Source organism: Uloborus diversus, chromosome 5, assembly GCF_026930045.1.
Source record: "Uloborus diversus isolate 005 chromosome 5, Udiv.v.3.1, whole genome shotgun sequence".
NCBI lineage: Eukaryota > Metazoa > Arthropoda > Arachnida > Araneae > Uloboridae > Uloborus > Uloborus diversus.
Genome location: NC_072735.1, coordinates 127135351 through 127153523, shown reverse-complemented (window position 1 = coordinate 127153523; position 18173 = coordinate 127135351). Strand labels below are relative to the sequence as shown.

General features: G+C 35.5%; 1 protein-coding gene across 1 annotated transcript in view; it reads right to left on the bottom strand.

Annotated features, from left to right (window-relative positions):
* Window positions 1-18173, bottom strand: part of LOC129223130 (uncharacterized) — a 408522-nt gene that overhangs the window by 31878 nt on the left and 358471 nt on the right. The window contains exons 73-75 of the mRNA XM_054857696.1: window positions 13993-14213; window positions 2637-2838; window positions 211-326 (exon numbers count right to left, since the gene is read on the bottom strand). Coding sequence (XP_054713671.1) covers window positions 211-326; window positions 2637-2838; window positions 13993-14213 — 539 coding nt within the window. The remainder of the gene's footprint in view (window positions 1-210; window positions 327-2636; window positions 2839-13992; window positions 14214-18173) is intronic.

The window sequence follows — 18173 nt, the reverse complement described above, 5'->3', positions numbered from 1 at the left end:
AAACGTTTTTCAAGAGTATTTTTTAAGTCTAGCGAACCATACATCAACATCTTTTTTCATAATCTCAGAAAAAATCCTTAAACGTTGCCTTTTTTTTCTAGCGCTCTAGGAAGAACCCCTTCTTGATAATCGCTAAGTTTGTTTCAATGTTAATAGTTACCACAATTGCATTTTTATCGCATAAAAAGAAAATTAAGCAACGTTACTTACCAATTCTTCTAAACTTTTCTTACAATTATTTTTATCGCCTTCGGTTTGCCAGCTGCATACGAATTCCTCCAGTGGTTCTTCTTTTATTTCATCTTCTTTTTCTCCATTGCAGTTTCCTAGAAATTGCGTAACAAACGTCGTCAGAAATATCCTATTTGCTTAGAGAAGACTATTTTTATAATTTTGAAAGTTGCGTAACCGAAAAATTTCCCTGCTCAACTTTAACTGAATGGAATCCAATTTGACTTCTAGCAAATTAAATAACAATATCATCATTGCTAAGATCTTTTTTTAGACTAATTGTTTCTTTATTCGAAACAAATAAAAAGTTAAAAAATATGAAGTAAGAATTTTAAAAAGTAACAAATAATAAAATTGCATAAAATAATGTGCAAAATACGTTAGACTGAAATTGAATCTTGCGTTCTTTTGTGTCATGGAGCAATAAAAAATATGTGCTATTATAATTATATGTTAAACTTTTGCTCTTATTTCCGACGTTATTTCAAAATTATTAATATTACGTGAGTGCATTAAGTAAAATATCTTAACAAATTCTAAAAATCAAGTGTTTAAAAAATAAAGTGAAAATTTCGATGAAATAGAAGCTTTCGGAGTTAAGAACATAGTGAAAAATTAATGTATGAACTTTTAAAAACACTTAAAGAAAAAAGCAGGTACGAGAAATAAAACACATTAGAAAAAAATAAGTTGTTTGATTTGAAGATAATTCTACACTTTTTACCATTCTTTTTTTTTTTTTTTTTTTTTTTTGCATTTCATCAACTCTTTGTGTGTGAATAAATATTTTAAATTCATCTATTAACAGTATGTATGACTTATTGATGAGACCCTGATGAGATTGAACAGAAAGTCAGAAACTTTGTTTTCAGTTTTCTGACATTCAACATCGTTTGATTGGTGTTCGTAAAATATTAAGGTTTGAAGAAATCCCAAATTACACGATTTTAAGGGTCAGTTATGGTAAATGGCAACTTTTGGAAAATGAAACAAACTATATTGCCATTTTCGGGGTAATTTTTGAGACTAGACTACTTTCGAGAATAAATTATGCAACTTAGGTAACACATCCTGAGAATTCCGCGAGTTTGCAAACAACTACGTAATTGTCATAGTTGTTTTAAAATGACACTCGGGATAAAAATTCTTCACCAAAATTAAATAATATTACATTTTTCTCTACAGAAGATACCAATTCAAAATAGCTCGTTTCAGTCAGTTTTATTCGTCTTGTAGAACGCTAATAAAAATTTGAATAATTTAGTTATAGTATAATAATATATTAGTAAATAATATATTATTATACTATAAGTAATTAAGTAGTTTAGTTATTTAAATAAACTAGTTATGAATTTCATCTTCCATGCAATTATAGGTAGCTCTATTTATCCCATTTACTCCTGACTCTTGTAAATGGAAACATCTAGGCTTGTAACTTTCCCTACTTTTCTACTAGATTAGATTTTGATGTAAATTATATTTTTGTGCGTAATTTACACAAATTTAAAGAAAAAATATAAAGCTAATTATTTCTATAATTTTCTTTTCAAATTAATTCAGATTACGTTGGAAGATTCAGTGGGATCTATGCGACTTGTGAGACGCAAATTGAGTATCGTTGCTGAGGGGATATCGTTAAGCCAATAAAGTTATAGTGCGTATAACGGTTATGTGCCTACATGAGCCTCAAGGGGAAGGAAACCATAGTTTCCTTCCCTCCCTATAGTCTGTGGGGTAAATGAAAACAGGGTTCCATCCATTAACAAGCTGTCATACTGCCAGAATTTGAATAGCCTGTTATTCTCAGGGAAAGTCGTATTGTATGTAATGCTAAAATTTTTATCTTTCAAATCTCCCAAATCTGAAACAATGGTGTCCAACCTTTGTTTTGGCCAAGGCCTGCATCTCATACTAAAATGAAACTCGCGGGCTAGAATACATACAGAGTTAAAACGTATTTAAATATTTTTTCGTAGATAGCATGAGAAAATCCAGAAGCGAAAGAAAAATTGTAAACCAAGAACTGTTGTTATAAATATTCTACATTCTTATTTTATTAATAAGTTTCCATCTGTTTTATAAATAAATTTCTAAAAACTTGACTTCAAATTTGCAGCGAACAGTCCATATCGAGTAAAGAACATCTCCTGTTTTGGAAGGTTACATATAATATTTTTTCTATTAATAACGTGCATAACGGGCCACTTGGATCGGTTTCGAGGGCTACATTTGGCTCACGAGCTGTAGGTTGGGACCACTGATATAAAAGGAAGAGAAGGATTTAAAGTTAAAACATTGACACTTAGTTTCCATTTACTTCCACAGACCCATCATTTTCGAGTCTTTTATAATTCAATTTGATATTTTATGACATGACTTGGACTTTGATGTTCCAATGTACGTACCACAAAGTCCGACAGTTTTGTTGAAGTAAGACTTTGATGGAACCTTTACAGCAAACCCAGAATTTTCCTCATAGTACCTTACTTCAAGACCGATTTGAGGCACGACAACGATGAATGTTCGACCAGGATATCCTAAAATTACGGCATCAGAAGCGTAAAATGGTAATTTATCCATTGAAATGGCCTTGTTATTCACTCGAACCTGTAAAAAGAACAACATAAAATAAAAAAAATGTTTAAACCCTTAAAAGCCGCGTATTACCATTTTTCAGCGCACCCAATTTTTTAAAACAATATGAGAACAATTTAAAGTTTTGTTATTGCTAACAACCAACGAAACACATACACTGAATATGACATTACGTTAATTTTATATTAAAAAATAGCAGCACTAATTTTGATAAAAAAATAAAAATAGATTTCTTTTTCCAGCATTTGTACAACCTGTATTTTTATACTTTTGAGAATATCCATTTTTGTTGTTCTATGAAGAATACAGTTATACTACTCAAACAGTAAGGTATTTTTACAATATTTATTAATGTTTCCTGTATATTGGTCTGAAAAGTATTTGCTGTTTTTGACTTAAAGTTCAAGGTTGCCCACTTATTTTTTAAACATTAACCACACGTAAGCTAAACTAAGTTTTTAAATTATTTCCTTCCCTAGATTTGAACAATAATTAAAACCTACATAAAAACGTTTTAAAAAATATCAAGCCTTTAAGTGTTAAGTTTAATATTCAGTCAACTCTCTTAATTAGTGAGGCGTTAGTTTTCTGAATTGTAAACTAAGACAGCATCATTAATATTATTGTGGTATTTTTTTAATAATATTGCTTTTAGGGTGCACTTCATTCCATAATGTTAAAAAAATATAAGTGCCGTTTTATTTATTTATTTTTTGCTTGCACTTGGCTGTTGTTTATACAATTTTTATTTTCAAACGACAAAACATGCTTTTTATAACATTTTCTTTAAAATTATCTGCAAAAAAGCTCAATAACCGTAATTATTTAATTTAAGAAAATGACATGTAAGCAAAATCTAAAGATCTAGACGAACATGCATGCTCATTTCAAGTTATTTTTAAGTGCATTGTTTTTGCTGTATATATTATTAAACATATAAAATACTACAAAATTACATACTGTAGAAATTCTGATTTATTGGTAAAAACGAATGGCAATGTGACCAAATAACCCATGCCAACACGAATAGTCGGATGAACTAGAACCACTACAGAGAATATCTGACACTTTGGTTTCAAAAGAGCTTTCGTTTCAGCTTTGTTTCATGCATTTGAAAGTACGATATTATAATCGCTGGTTGGTATGCGAATAGTAAAAACGGATGCGTATAGTAAAACGCCGCTGTGAGCGAGCGTAGGAAGATAACTGATTTTTTATTTCAATAATAGCTTATCTGGAAATGTGTCCTGTAAAGAACTCCATTTTCATAAATCTCCCATTATACTCAGGTAAACGGCAGTATCTGCAGAATTGAGTTTTCGAGATAGTTGAAGAAACGCATTTTGGCATACTAACATAGAGAAATGCTGGAATTAGACTTTATTTTCGCGCTTTTTTTTTTCACGGAAACAAAATAAACAAGCTTGTACATGAAAGTTAACGCACCATAGATAACAAAAGTACAAAAAAAAAAGTTTGCAGTTACTGCCCTTTACATGCCCACGACAGTATAGCCTAAAGTAGGCAAACATTAACCAAGCAACATACAGTGGTGGTAAAAAAATTGCATCACCCGCGCCGCAAAGGAGAGGGATATCATCCGGACTGCATTCAACACACAGTCAAGCATCCCGTATACCAGATGATTTGGGGATGTATTTCTGATCAAGGAGCAGGTGGGCTTCACTTTGTGCAAGGAACAGTAAACGCTCAGGTGTATATTGGCATTTTCGAGGAGAAATTGCTCCCTAATATCCGGGATCACTTTACTTCAGTTCCAATCGTCATTTTCCAGAATGATTCTGCTCCGTGCCATAGAGCAAAACTGGTAAGTAACTATTTAAAAACCTTGATCCTGCCATTAGACTTAAATTGACATGGGGTTAAGTAATTTTTTTCCTCTAAACTCACGTGCAGGTTCAGAAATGGAAAAATGAGCATGGTGTCAGCAATTTGCCTTGGCCCGGAAACAGCACCGATCTACGTAAACAATTATCGGATTCCTGCTGTTAAATGTTTATTTCTTAAGTTTTGCAGAATTTCACATATATTCATCGTTAATCGGCTGACCAAAACTTCTCACATAATCGCATTGTTGTGAAAATGCGAGGGTGATGCAATTTTTTTTTTTACCAGCACTGTAGCTACCAGTTTTATCAATAAGATTTGTGTACACATACTAGTGGAATCACGCTTACACATCTGGAACGAAAACATCGGATTTGTCGTCTCCACTATTATTGTGGCCTTAGAAAAGTGGTGCCAAACCTACGACCCGCGACACTGATCCATGCGGCACGTTAATAAACTAGAATCTTCCAAATTAAACGATTATCTACTTTGGTATTACGAATGACTGCCAAATGAAGCCCAATAGTCAGAAATTGGTTTTTAAAAACAGATGGAAACTTCGTATTAATAAGATTAGAAAGTAAATAATAACACGAATTCTCGATTTGCTATTTTCTTTCTCTTCACGCTTTTCCCCATGTCATTAAAAAATATTGCAACAAAGTTTAATTTTATAAATGCGTTTATTCATCTTAATATAAGATGTGTCCCTCGGGTAAAAAAAGATTAGGCACCATTGTCTTAGAATGAATAGTAGGCAACCGAATACGCAAAAAACAGAGAGTAAATACGAGTAAATACTTTCTAAAAAAAAAAACATTTGGGAATAACAGGTTTGGTTGAAGCATTTTAAAGCTTTAGCATGAAAAATATTAAGGTGTGCCCATCGGGCAGAAAAAGATTGGGCACCATTGTCTTAGAATCAATAGCAGGCAACCGAATACGTTAAAAAATAGAGCGTAAATACTTTTACAAAAAAAAAAAAAAAAAAAACCATTTGGGAAGAACAGATTTGGTTGTAGCATGTTTAAAAACATTTGGGAATAACAGATTTCGTTGTAGCATGTTTAAACTTGAGCATGAGAAATATTTATTTTGTATTAAGGGTCATTCCATAGAAATGTCAACCTCAACCTCAGAAATTTTTTTACCACAAAGCCTTAATTGTGATTTATCATTTCATTCAGCATACTTTCTAGTACATAAATCCAGTAACAGTTCGCAAAAATTTCATTCGGTGTTTTTCTTCTGGCTCTAAACGTGCGAAGTTGTAGAAAAGGCTTGGCATGTGCAAAAAACACGCGTCTACGTTTTCTTGTGTAATCTAAAAATTTTTGCAAATTTTTAAAAGAACTATGTTTATTCTAAATGAATAGATGTTAGCCCAATAAAATTGACAGTTCTTTTTGCATGCATTATAAGATAAGTATTTTAATTAGTTTGGTTATTTCACTGAAAATATTTACGTTACGTTAGTCACGAAAATGCACTATTTTCTGCTTGAAAACTAAACCAGATGATTGAACCAAACAGAACTTTTTATTTTCTTACATCTGTGTCATATCTACAGTGCAAAATATTTATTTTAGTATCAGTAGATATAAAGTAATTAGTGTGACTAACGTAACAGTTTGCATGTGACTAACGTAACATTTTAAAAATGACTGCTAATATTTAAAACTTATTTAATTTAATGTACATTTTCATAAACAAATTTGAATATGTAGGCATTCTAAATTGATTAAAAATATAACGGGTGAAAAATACCAGTAATATTACATTGTAGACCTTCTGTTTACTTAGAAAAATACTTTTTTAAAGGTCTTTATAAAGATACTTCCAATTTAAAGAGTTATTAAAAAGGAAAAAAGGTGAGTAAAGCAAAATGAGTACTCTACCGAATGTGCATTTAACACAAGAATCCAAGCTTCAGAATTAAGATAATAGAAACACAGTCTTAACAAAGAAGAACGTCTCTATATTTTAGAAAATACATCGCCACCTATTATTAAAATGAAGTAACGGCTGCTCGTTGGAAAACATTTGAAGATGTTACATGATACAGTGACAACAAGCACTGCTGCCATATATTTCAGAAAATGCAAGAATGATCATTTAGAAATTCAAACATTTGCGGTGATATCTGGAATTAAAATGAATTCTGCAAAAACGTTCGAATATATTTTTTTTCAATGTTACATTTTAATTCAAAAGGATGCACAACACTATTCGTTCGATGAATCAGTAAACCTTAAAAAATAATATGCCATTGAAAAGTACTACGGAGTTTCTTATGACGATAACTCGATAACTAGTATATCAGCAGAATACTAGAATTCAGTGAAACTACCAACTTGCAAAAAGTAAATTTTTTAAAAGAGAGATATTTAGGATTTAATTAGCCCAAGAATGATGTTATTCAGTTTGTAAAAGCAGTTTTTTTATTTGTTTATTTTTTTTTCCGCACATTCAAATTGAGTTAATTGAACTGAATCCTTCTATTCAATTTCTTACACTAATATAGAAAAGAAGTAAAGAAAGAACCATAATACAACACAAAGAAGGTTCCTAAAAAGTGTAAAAGTAATATAAGAGCAAGAAATAAATTATAAAAAGCTTTTTATATGCATTCATTGCTTGGTATTCGATGGTTACGTTAGCCACGTTACGTTAGTCACACACAGTTTTTCGGAAAAGTACCATTTAGGGCCAAAAAAGATTCATCTGTAACAAATCTGTAGTACAATTAAAAAAAAAATTGTTTACCTCTTACAAATGTATCGGCCAATTTTAAATGTCTGCGTAAGTTTCAGAAAAATTTGCCTCGTAACATAAGCATTGTTTCTCAGGGTTGCAAAAATGTTACGTTAGTCACGATGCCTTTTTTGGAGAAAAAACACCTGCCAGCGCTTATTTTGCTTCAAATTCTTGGTAGAAATGAAAAATAGTCACCTTGTACATTTTAAATATGCATATTAAACCAAAACACATTTATTTTTATTCCCGGTGTAAGTAAAAAGAGTTTAAAAATCAGCTGCGAATGTTACGTTAGTCACTATGGAATGACCCTTAACTCACTTTTTTTTTTAGCAACTATTGTTAGAAAAGCAGTATTTATTTAACTGAAGTGAAATAATGACCAGATCATTTGGGATGTATTTTTGACTGCGAGCAGTGAGCGTAGTATTCCATTAAATGCTCGATTTTATCTTCACCATTTTGGAAGAATTCCTCAGGAAAAACAGTTTGAAGTTCCAATCACGAAGCATAATTTTTTATTTCATATTTAATCGCCTTTGTTAAGTAATTTCGGTTAGAAAACGGTATTTAGATCTAGAAAAGAAATAATTAGTACTAGATTATTTGGAGTAATTTAGAATACTGCGAAGAAGTGCTCATGGTTTGCGACTAAATTTTTTTTTACATTGGTGTACAATTAAACGAAACTGTTTCGAAAGAAGTTATCTGAGAAGAAGCCGCTTTCGATATTTCTGTTTGGCACCTCAGGGGGTTGCTTTTTTAAGTTTCAACCATTCATTCTCTGCAATTATTATCGTTTTCTCAACGTCGAACTAAAACATCTGTTGTTCATAAGTTTCAAATATTCTTGAGCCACCGGAACGGTTAGTTGAGAAGTTTAGGGTGCATAATGTGAAACTGTGCTGTTTTAATCAAACTTCACTTGCACTTGTGTTACGGCAAACTTTCGAAATGGTTTTGTGATCAACTGATGTCTAGTCAAAGACTGAGTATTTTGCTTGTTTCTGTCACATTAATCATGATCAGTTATTTTACAAATAAATATTGTATTGTTAAATCCAAATTGATGCATCTTTTATGTGGAAATACACACTGTCGCAAAAAATATATGCATTTAGAAGAATTAGAGCCACAATCATGAAACTTGCCACAAATGCAGTTTGGTAGACGATATGCAAATGATTAAAATTTCAGCGCCAATGAAACAAGGCTAAGCGCGCTATGAACATGTGAGTTGCACAGGTGGGAGAGTTTAAAAACATGAGTACTTATGCCGTAGGGCTATTCAATCGAATCTGTTGACTTCGGTAGACTGTACTGTGACTTAAGATGCCTCTAAGACGTAACCGACTGCAGTACGAACAGCTGACGGAGTTTGATAGGGGCCGTATTATAGACCTCAGAGAAGCAGGTTGGTCAAACAGGAGTATCGGCCACCACCTCGGTCGGAATGATATGGTAGTTACTAGGTGTTGGCAACAGTGGATCACGGAAGGGAGAGCCTATCGTCGCGGAGGGTCAGGGTGTCCGAGGAACACAAATGAACACGAGGATGGTGCAATCAGAAGAGCGGCCACGATGGCACCGACAACGTCGCTAGCATCGATTCAACGCCACTTACCTCCTTCCAAAAATCCGGTGGTATCAAGGGAAACCATTAGGAGACTATTGGCCAAAGTTGGCTTAAGGAGTCGACGTCCGCTAAGACGCTTGCCACTGACCCCACATCACAGGCAGTGTCGACTGGATTTTTGTCGACCTCGGTCAGCTTGGAGTGTAACAGACAGGTGGCGTGTGATCTTCAGCGATGAATCGCGATTCAGTCTTAGTGCTGATGATCACCGTACACGTGTGTGGAGGCGCACCGGACAGCGCTCCGATCCGGCATTTGTTATCGAGTGGCATACAGTCATTTCACAAAGTGTGACAGTGTGGGGAGCGATTTCTTGGGACACACGATCACCTCTAGCTGTTCTCCAAGGCACTTTGACAGCTCGCGGATACGTGGACAGCATTTTAAAGCTGATTGTTCTGCTCTTGCTATCAAGTAGCCCAGGTGCCATTTATCAGCAGGACAATGCTCGTTCACATACTGCGCGACTCTCTCAACATTGTCTCCAGGGATATGACGTACTCCTCTGGCCTGCCATGTTACCAGACCTTTCGCCAATAGAGTATGTCTGGAACATGCTGGGAAGGCAACTGCAGCCATCCCGGGATACAGGGGAATTAACGACGCAGTTGCAAAGATTATGGCATGATCTTCCGCAGGGGGTCATAAGTGACCTAATTGATTCGATGTCACGTCGATGTCACGCAGTTTATATAGCTGCCAGAGGTGGCTTTACTACTTACTGATTTGTAACCTTTTGCATGCTGTAACCGGGGATGGCGCTAGGAAATGCCCGACAGGGGGGCATAGATATATTTTTAAAATTTAAATCCCCCCCACAGTTTAGTTTTTATGATATATAAAAATTAACCTCTCTTATCACTAACAAAACAATTAAAGATTTTGCATTTGTAGCCTATTTTCATATAAAAGTAAACGATATTTTTGAAACTACTAGATTAAATGATAAAAATGTATCTACTTAAGTTTTATTTTCTATAACGACAGTAGAGATACACAAAACGAATATATTAAATTATAAATGAAATTAAAAATGCGATAATGGACTTTTGAGATCGCGGGGTCATAAAACTGCAAAGCGAGGGTGGGGGGCGAAGAACTGTGCTATTTTTTGCGGAAAACAAGGAACAGCAAAACAATGAACCTAGTCGACGGATCTGGTGCCTCTAAATTTTAATTTTTCGAAATTGCTGTTTTGGTGGTGTTAGGGTAAGGGAACATTCAAGGGAACTTCCCTGGAAATTTCTCAAAATTGAAGTCGTAAACATGCGACTATTGGTCATTTTTGTAATAGTCCAAGAGCCCAGGGCCGCCAGACCTAAGTTATTTTCTAAGTAACAAAATGTGTAGGAGAGAATAGAGTTAGCATGTACTTTCAACATACCCGTGTTTAGTAACTTGGTCCGCGGGTCAATTCGCACGTACTGGGTACTGAATGTACGCAAAAACAGTGCTAAACTAAGTTATTTTCTAAGTCTCAGTTTTTATGTTATGATACACAGGAAACTATTCCAATGCATTTTGTAAGCTGCCAGACCAATCGTATGGGCCAAACATCCCGCCAGACACAGTTAAAACAACCTACAAAACTACCAGATATGTGCCGTGGGCACTAATGGCTTCCAGTGGCGCAACCTTACTTGTTTTCTAAGTCTCAATTTTTATATGATGATACTCAGGGAACTATTCCAAAGCATTTTGTAAGCTGCCAGACCAATCGTATGGGCCAAACATCCCGCCAGACACAGTTAATACAACCTACCAAACTACCAGATACGTTCCGTGGGCACTAATGGCTTCCAGTGGCGCAACCTTACTTATTTTCTAAGTCTCAATTTTTATATGATGATACTCAGGGAACTATTGCAAAGCATTTTATAAGCTTCCAGACCAATCGTGTGGGCCAAACATACCGCCAGACACAGTTAAAACAACCTACCAAACTACCAGACACGTCCCGTGGGCATTAATGGCTGCCAGTGGCGTAACCTTACTTATTTTCTAAATTTCAATTTTTATATAATGATACTCAGGGAACTATTCTAAAACATTTTGTAAGCAGCCAGACCAATCGTATGGGCCAAACACCCCGCCAGACACAGTTAAAACGTCGCTCTGAGTACGAGCGCGATGCTATTATTCTTGCGCTTAAGCACTGAAAAATATGGTCTGCTTTCAAAAAGAAATTGTTAAAGCAGAAAACCTAGTAAAAAAAAAAGTAAAATCTGTGACCTACTTCCCCCAATTAATTCTAATTTGAATTCCGAAACTTTGAATTCAAATTACGTTTTTCGCAATCACGAGTTGCGACAAGACCCATCTGATTAGAGTTATTGCTTCCAGAAAGGGCTCCCCCCCCAAGCATGTCCCTCCTCCTGGGTGGTTACGTGTGTATAGTTGTGTGTGTAGGCTTACTTGTGTGCACGTAGGCGTGTGTATGTGTGTAAAGGCGTGCGCGCGTAGGGGAGTGTGTATGAGCATGCGTGTGTAGGACATGGACGCCACCGCCCAGCAAAAGTGGATTCCGGTGGACAGTGCTCAGGACCAGCCGCGCCGTCGCCGGTGGACGGTGGTGCTGCAGCCCTGGTCCAAGCTGAAAAAGGAACCGTAACGCCAAGGACAGTCAAATGAGAACAATAAGCAATCGTGATTGCTCAAAAAAAAAAAAAAAAAAAAAAAGAAAAAAAATGGGACCCACTTCCCCCAATTAACTCTAATTTGAATTCCGAAACTTTCAATTCAAATTATGTTTTTCGCAATCACGAGTTGCGACAAGACCCTACTGATTAGACTTATTGTTTCCAGAAATGGCTCCCCCCCAAGCATTCCCACCTCCTGGGTGGTTACGTGTGTATAGTTGTGTGTGTAGGCTTACGTGTGTGCACGTAGGCGTGTGTATGTGTGTAAAGGCGTGCGCGCGTAGGGGAGTGTGTATGAGCATGCGTGTGTAGGACATGGACACCACCGTCCAGTAAAAGTGGATTCCGGTGGACAGTGCTCAGGACCAGCCGTGCCGCCGCCGATGGACGGTGGTGCTGCAGCCCTGTTCCAAGCTGAAAAAGGAACCGTAACGTCAAGGACTGTCAAATGAGAATAATAAGCAATCGTGATTGCTCAAAAAAAAAAAAAAAAAAAAAAAACATGAAATAGGATTTCAGAGAAACCCCGATTTTACGTCCCCCGAATCTACGTTTTCTCCACATTTCACGTTTCTTAATCAGGTCCCCCCTTATGCCTGCTAACTTAGACACAGGGTCAAATTTCAGGTACGGGATACTGAATGTACGCAAAAACAGCGATAACTCTACTTATTTTTTTCATGCGCTCGTACTCACAGCGACATTTTAACTGTATCTGGTAGGATGTTTTGCTCATACGATTGGTCTGGCTGCTTACAAAATGTTTTGGAATAGTTCCTTGAGTATTGTGCGGCTCTGGCAAGTTGAGCTCCGACTCTGACAATGTTTACCTCTGTTTCGGAAAATAGGGAGGGGTAATTGGCGCTAAGTTGAGTTGAGAAACTTTCTTAGTAGTTTTTCAAAAATATTCCAATTAAAATCCGAGCCCAATAACACGTCTATTTTTCACTAAACTCCCCTAAAACCGGTAAATATAGTCAAGGTCATAGCTTAACTAGCCAGAGCTGCACAATATCATAATATAAAAATTGAGACTTAAAAATAAGTAAGGTTATGCTACTTGCGGCCATTAGTGCCCACGGGAAGTGTCTCGTAGTTTGGTAGGCTGCTTTAACTGTGTCTGGCGGTATGTTTGGCCCATGCGATTGGTCTGGCAGCTTACAAAATGCCTTGGAATAGTTCCCTGGGTATCACAATATAAAAATTGAGACTTAGAAAATAACTTAATTTAGCACTGTTTTTGCGTACATTCAGTACCCAGTACCTGCAAATTGGCCCACGGAAAAAGTTAATAAACAAGCGTATGTTGAAAGTACATGCTAACTCTATTCTGTCCTACACATTTTGTTACTTAGAAAATAACTTAGGTCTGGTCAGGTCTGGCGGCCCTGGGCTCTCCGTCTATAACCTTTAGAAAAGAGAATGGGTTTCTATTACTCTCCTCGATTAAGTTTTTTTTAATTGAAGTTCCAAGAACGCAACTTTAATCAATTTTCAACAGTGCAAGGGGATTTGGGGAGTCTCTCCTGCTATTTTTCGAAATTTGGGACCTGAAACTGGAGTTTAGAAGATGATATTTATGGGGAAAGGCAATCCGCTTTCTTGAAAATATTTCGAAATTTAAGTAAAATTTAAGTACAATTTAAAGCGATTATCGATGTTGTTAAGGGAGGGAAAATGGGAGCTCTCCTCGCAATTTTTTCGAAACTGATGTCCTAGCATGGTTTTAGGTCGTCTTTGTCAATCTTAGAGTTTAAGGAACTAGTTCAGGGACTCTGCCTTTTTCTCAACAACTTTCTATCTATTTGCAGGAAGCCTTTTAGATTTCCTTGTTTGCACGAGAGAGGTGGTAAGTTTTTCTGATGACTCATGCCGGGAATTGAGCCCGGGTCGTTATCCTGAGTTTACAGCAGAATAAATTTTTAACGAATTATTAACCTGTACCAAACTTTAAAAAACTACTAACGTGCTCAGCAAATTGAATACAAAAGTGGAGTGAATTTTCCTATAAATACAGTGGTAAAATTAAAAATATATATATATATACTAATGGTGTTTATCAAATTTGGTATAAAATTAAAGTAAATTTGTATTTAAATAGTTATCAAAATATTTCTTAGAGACTACTAATGTGCTTTCAAGCTGAACTTGAATAAATAAGAAATTATCAAAGAAATATTTATCCCAAAGTATTTCATCATTTGCTAATCATTTAATAAAAATAAAAGCTATTAAATTCCTGTTTTCATGGGAAAAATATCAAGAAAATCCTGTCATGCTTACTTCTTTCTTCTTTCTAATAATGACAGTAGTTTCCTTATGCACAACTTCCAAACCGACGAGACAGGTCATAACAGTAAAAAACCCACAGCGTTTAGTGATGCCTTTGACGACAAAATTATTTTCTTTATCAGATACTATCAAAAATGTTCCTGTAGCTTGGAAGGGGAAGAACAGACCATCGAAAGTTTTGAAGTGCGGATCTCCAAACCCTTGACAGACTTCTAAAGAAAAAGTAACACAGTTTATTATTCTAAGCTAAATTTCTAAACAACTAACAGTGGGCTGAAAAGTTTCAGAAATGAGTTTTTTTCTTGTAATGATTTTTTAATCGAAGATAACTTGTCGAAAAGAATAGGCAAAATAGAATGTTATGACGTGTGACAAGGGGCGCCTTTTGTTCTATTTTTTTTTTTTTTTGTCCCGAACACAGCCTTGAGGGCAAGCTTGATACATGTCATATGCAGTTTTGGGAGTCGAGGAAAAAAGGACGTTGGTTGATTATGTACACAGCTAAGTATTGAAAGTTCTAAAAAATTATTACCGATAGTAAGCCTATTATTTGTTTTAAATATGCAAAAAATAAACCATAAAAATGTATATTGATAAATAAACTACAGCATTTGTAAATCATATCTATTTTATAGCATAGATAATACTGTATGAATTAGAATGTCTCCCCTTGTATATTTTTAAACTGGTGTTTATTAACTTTTTCATCTAGTTGCTCTTGCAATTCTGCCATAGGCAGGTAAAGTATCTGAAGGAATGAGCTCTCCAGATATTTGAAGAAACGAGGTAACGATGTTTTGAATTCAACACTAACACCAGGGAAATGTTGAATTTTGACGTTTTTTTGCATTTTTTTCCAGTTCAAACCAAATAAGAAAGCTAATACAATAAAGTTAACATACAATAGATGTCAAAAAAAAAAAAAAAAGCTACTGCCCTTTATTTGATCAAGGCAGACTTATTTTTGTGCCCACATGTGTCCACTTATTTTTATTTATTCATACGCCTAGTAAGTAAGCTTAACACACCAGTAGTGGACAATGGTTTATTAGTAGCCACTTCAAGGTTTATATTTGAAAAAAATAGGATTCCATGTCTCCCAATGGATTCAAAAGTGCATTCAACTTGCAGGAGGTAGTACCTGCTGGTAGTAGGGGAGATATTTGTACCTTGACCATGGTGTGCCTTGCGCCATGTACTCTAATCAGCTAGCGCTTTTACCTAGTGAGGAATCACGGTACAATGTCAGCCATGACAGTCTCTCCACCTGCCAGAGTGAGTTGTAGGTTGAAACTCCAGCTTTTATGTGGACAGTGATTGTTTTGTGATTTGTGCAAACAAAAATAAATAATTCCAGTGTTACTTAAATGAAATTGGACTTTTAAAGACTAGTGTTACCCAACGGATTGACCGTTATATCTATTGTCTATCCGGCGGTAAGTGTATTTAACATTTAGTCTTTACATTTTACGTAGCTGTTTGGTTAGGGTAGCCACTTTTGTATAAACATGCACCCTCGTGTACCTTGAAACAAAGCTCCATCTTGTACCTTTAACCAAGGTAAAATAGGTACGATCAAGGTAAAATAGATACAATAGGTTGTAGTGATTGTTTTTTTTAGGTAGGATTTCATCATGCCTCGAAGAAAAACTGAATCAAGAGGGATCCAGTAGATGTTGAGGCATTGCTAAATGCTATTAAAGCAGTAAGAAGTAATGATCCTGACAAAAAAGGAAGGACTTTTAGAGAGGCCGAAAAAGTATTCAAGTGTGCAGGTAAACATTACTAGGCATTTAAGAAAGTTGAATGAAAGTGGTACCAATAAACTTGAATACAACGTAAGTTATGCAGTTAAGCAAGTACAAGAGGTTTGTCTCAAGTTACACGAGCATCATGTACCATGGACCAAATTACATAAAATTTGAGAAAAATATACAAAAATAGAAAAATATTTTTTTATAATCCGAAACATTTTTTACTTATGCAAAAAGGCTTGAAGTTAAGTTTTAAAAACTAAAAACCATAAAAATCACACATTCTTTTTTTGAAAACCAAAAAGTTTTAGAAGTGGTCCAATGTACAAGAGTTTCCCCTACCTCCTGCACGTTTGAATCCATTGGAGAACCTGAAATCCTATTTTTTCAAATATAAACTTCGAAGGGCCTACTACTGAAGCACTGGCCTCTACTGTTGAGTTTACCTTACTTAAATTGTCTTCTGCATGATTATATAGTTTTATGTTGACCAAAAAATTGTTTAGTGTACACCTTTCATCTTCGCATTTTCTACAGTGAATGGCTGAAATTACCGAAAAGTAAAATATGATCTTCCCTTTCAGTAACATCGTTGTTCGAACTTTTAAAATACGGGACATTAAACTGAAGTACGCAGACTTCACTGACGCCGAAGCATTTAACGCAATTCTATGCGATAGAAAATATTTAACTTATTTCCTAAGCTAAAGCTCTTTACGCAACACAAGCAAAACTGTTTATTATTCGGAGGAAACATTTAATGACAAAACTAACGTACATTTATAGCACAACTTTCAAAACCACGCAAACTACCAATATTTTCTATCAGACTAGACAGCAGAAGTAAATAAAGCAACTGAGATTTGACTACACCACATTCTGCTGGGGGCTAAAATACTGTAAATAATACACTGTAAATAGATACCATAGACTGTGGAAGACTGAAAATATGTATAATATTTTTAATGACCATTTTTGGAAGATTTATTTCTAGAGCCTGGAACTTTGACTTGAGAGAATTCTTTCCAAAAGCGTTTGAAAAATCTATTTTTCTTTAAAAAAAGTGTCCTATGAAAGTAGAAATAGTGAACTTTCTTGTTGCTTTAATTTAATGCGTGTGACAGTAATGTACGTAGCGCAATCAAATTTAAAAAAAGCAAGAAACTTGGCCTTATTCTTATCTTAGTTCAATGCAAATATAATCTCTCATCGAGAAATCAGTACATGGGGCAAATGATAGTGCATGGTCCCACTAGCTGGCGCCGACGCTTAATGGGCCTTGACAATTCATGACGTTTCTGTGTTAAACCGATGCAGCTCATACATCCACCAATCAATGTCAGTGATTCAAAATTTGTTTATTTTTGATCGGCAGTGGCCCATTTTGACCGCAAGAGGTGCTGAATGTTAAGGCCCGTAGTGTAAAATGCTGTCAAAAAGACGGCGCTGCGATCGTCACCAAATGCTAATCATAAAAAAAAGTGCCTATGCATCATTAATATACGTGGAAGTGTACCTTGTGTAGTGTTTCAGTGTGAGAGTCGGCAAGAGATGTCCGATTTCCAAGAGAATGAAGAGTTTTCTAAAAGTGCTACAGGTCCACTTCGTGAGTTTTGTGTGTTTAATGTGAAAGTCGACGAAACACTGAACGGAACAGATGCATCCCCCAATCAATGGCAACATAATAGAAACAGGGTTTCCCTGTAGCCTCCCCTTTGTTGCCATGAGTTACAGCGATTGCTGCGACCTATAAGAATTAAGTACGGCCATGGTTAGTGATAGAACAGCAACCCTTATTGCCTACTTCCGTTCTCCCTTCTGGAGCGTTACTCTGGATGTCTCTAGAACTTCAAGTGACGTCTATTTCTCCCTCACGACAAGGGAGGATCGGTGAGAAAATAGTCGGTTGCCACATTTCGTGCTACGCTCAAACCTCCTAGTGAGGAATTTCTCCCCTTCGCCCTGCAACTCGAGACGGGGAAACGATTGACCAATCAAATGACTCCATATCTCACCTCACTAGCGTTTATCCAAACAGCTACACGTGTTTTATTAGTTTAACTCGACTTTATTTCTCTGTAACGGGTGAATTACAAAGGCGCATTTTAATAAGAAAGCGGGGGGGGGGGAGCATAACCCCTTACACAGGGATAAATTAATTTTTCATTTACTATTTTTTAGTTGACTCCTTTGTGACATGCAACATTTTTTTTAGTTTTTTACAAAGAGCACACTAAACAAAGCATATTCGCATGAAAGCATTTTTCTTTGCTAAAGAAGTAATCCTGGAGTCGTTAGGAATAATAAAATACATACCTAATTCACCGTTTGCGAACTCAAGGAAAGGTAACATCGCGGTTTGTCCAGTAATTTTTTGTTGATGGGATCAAAAATTTACATTTTTAAAAATATGTGTAG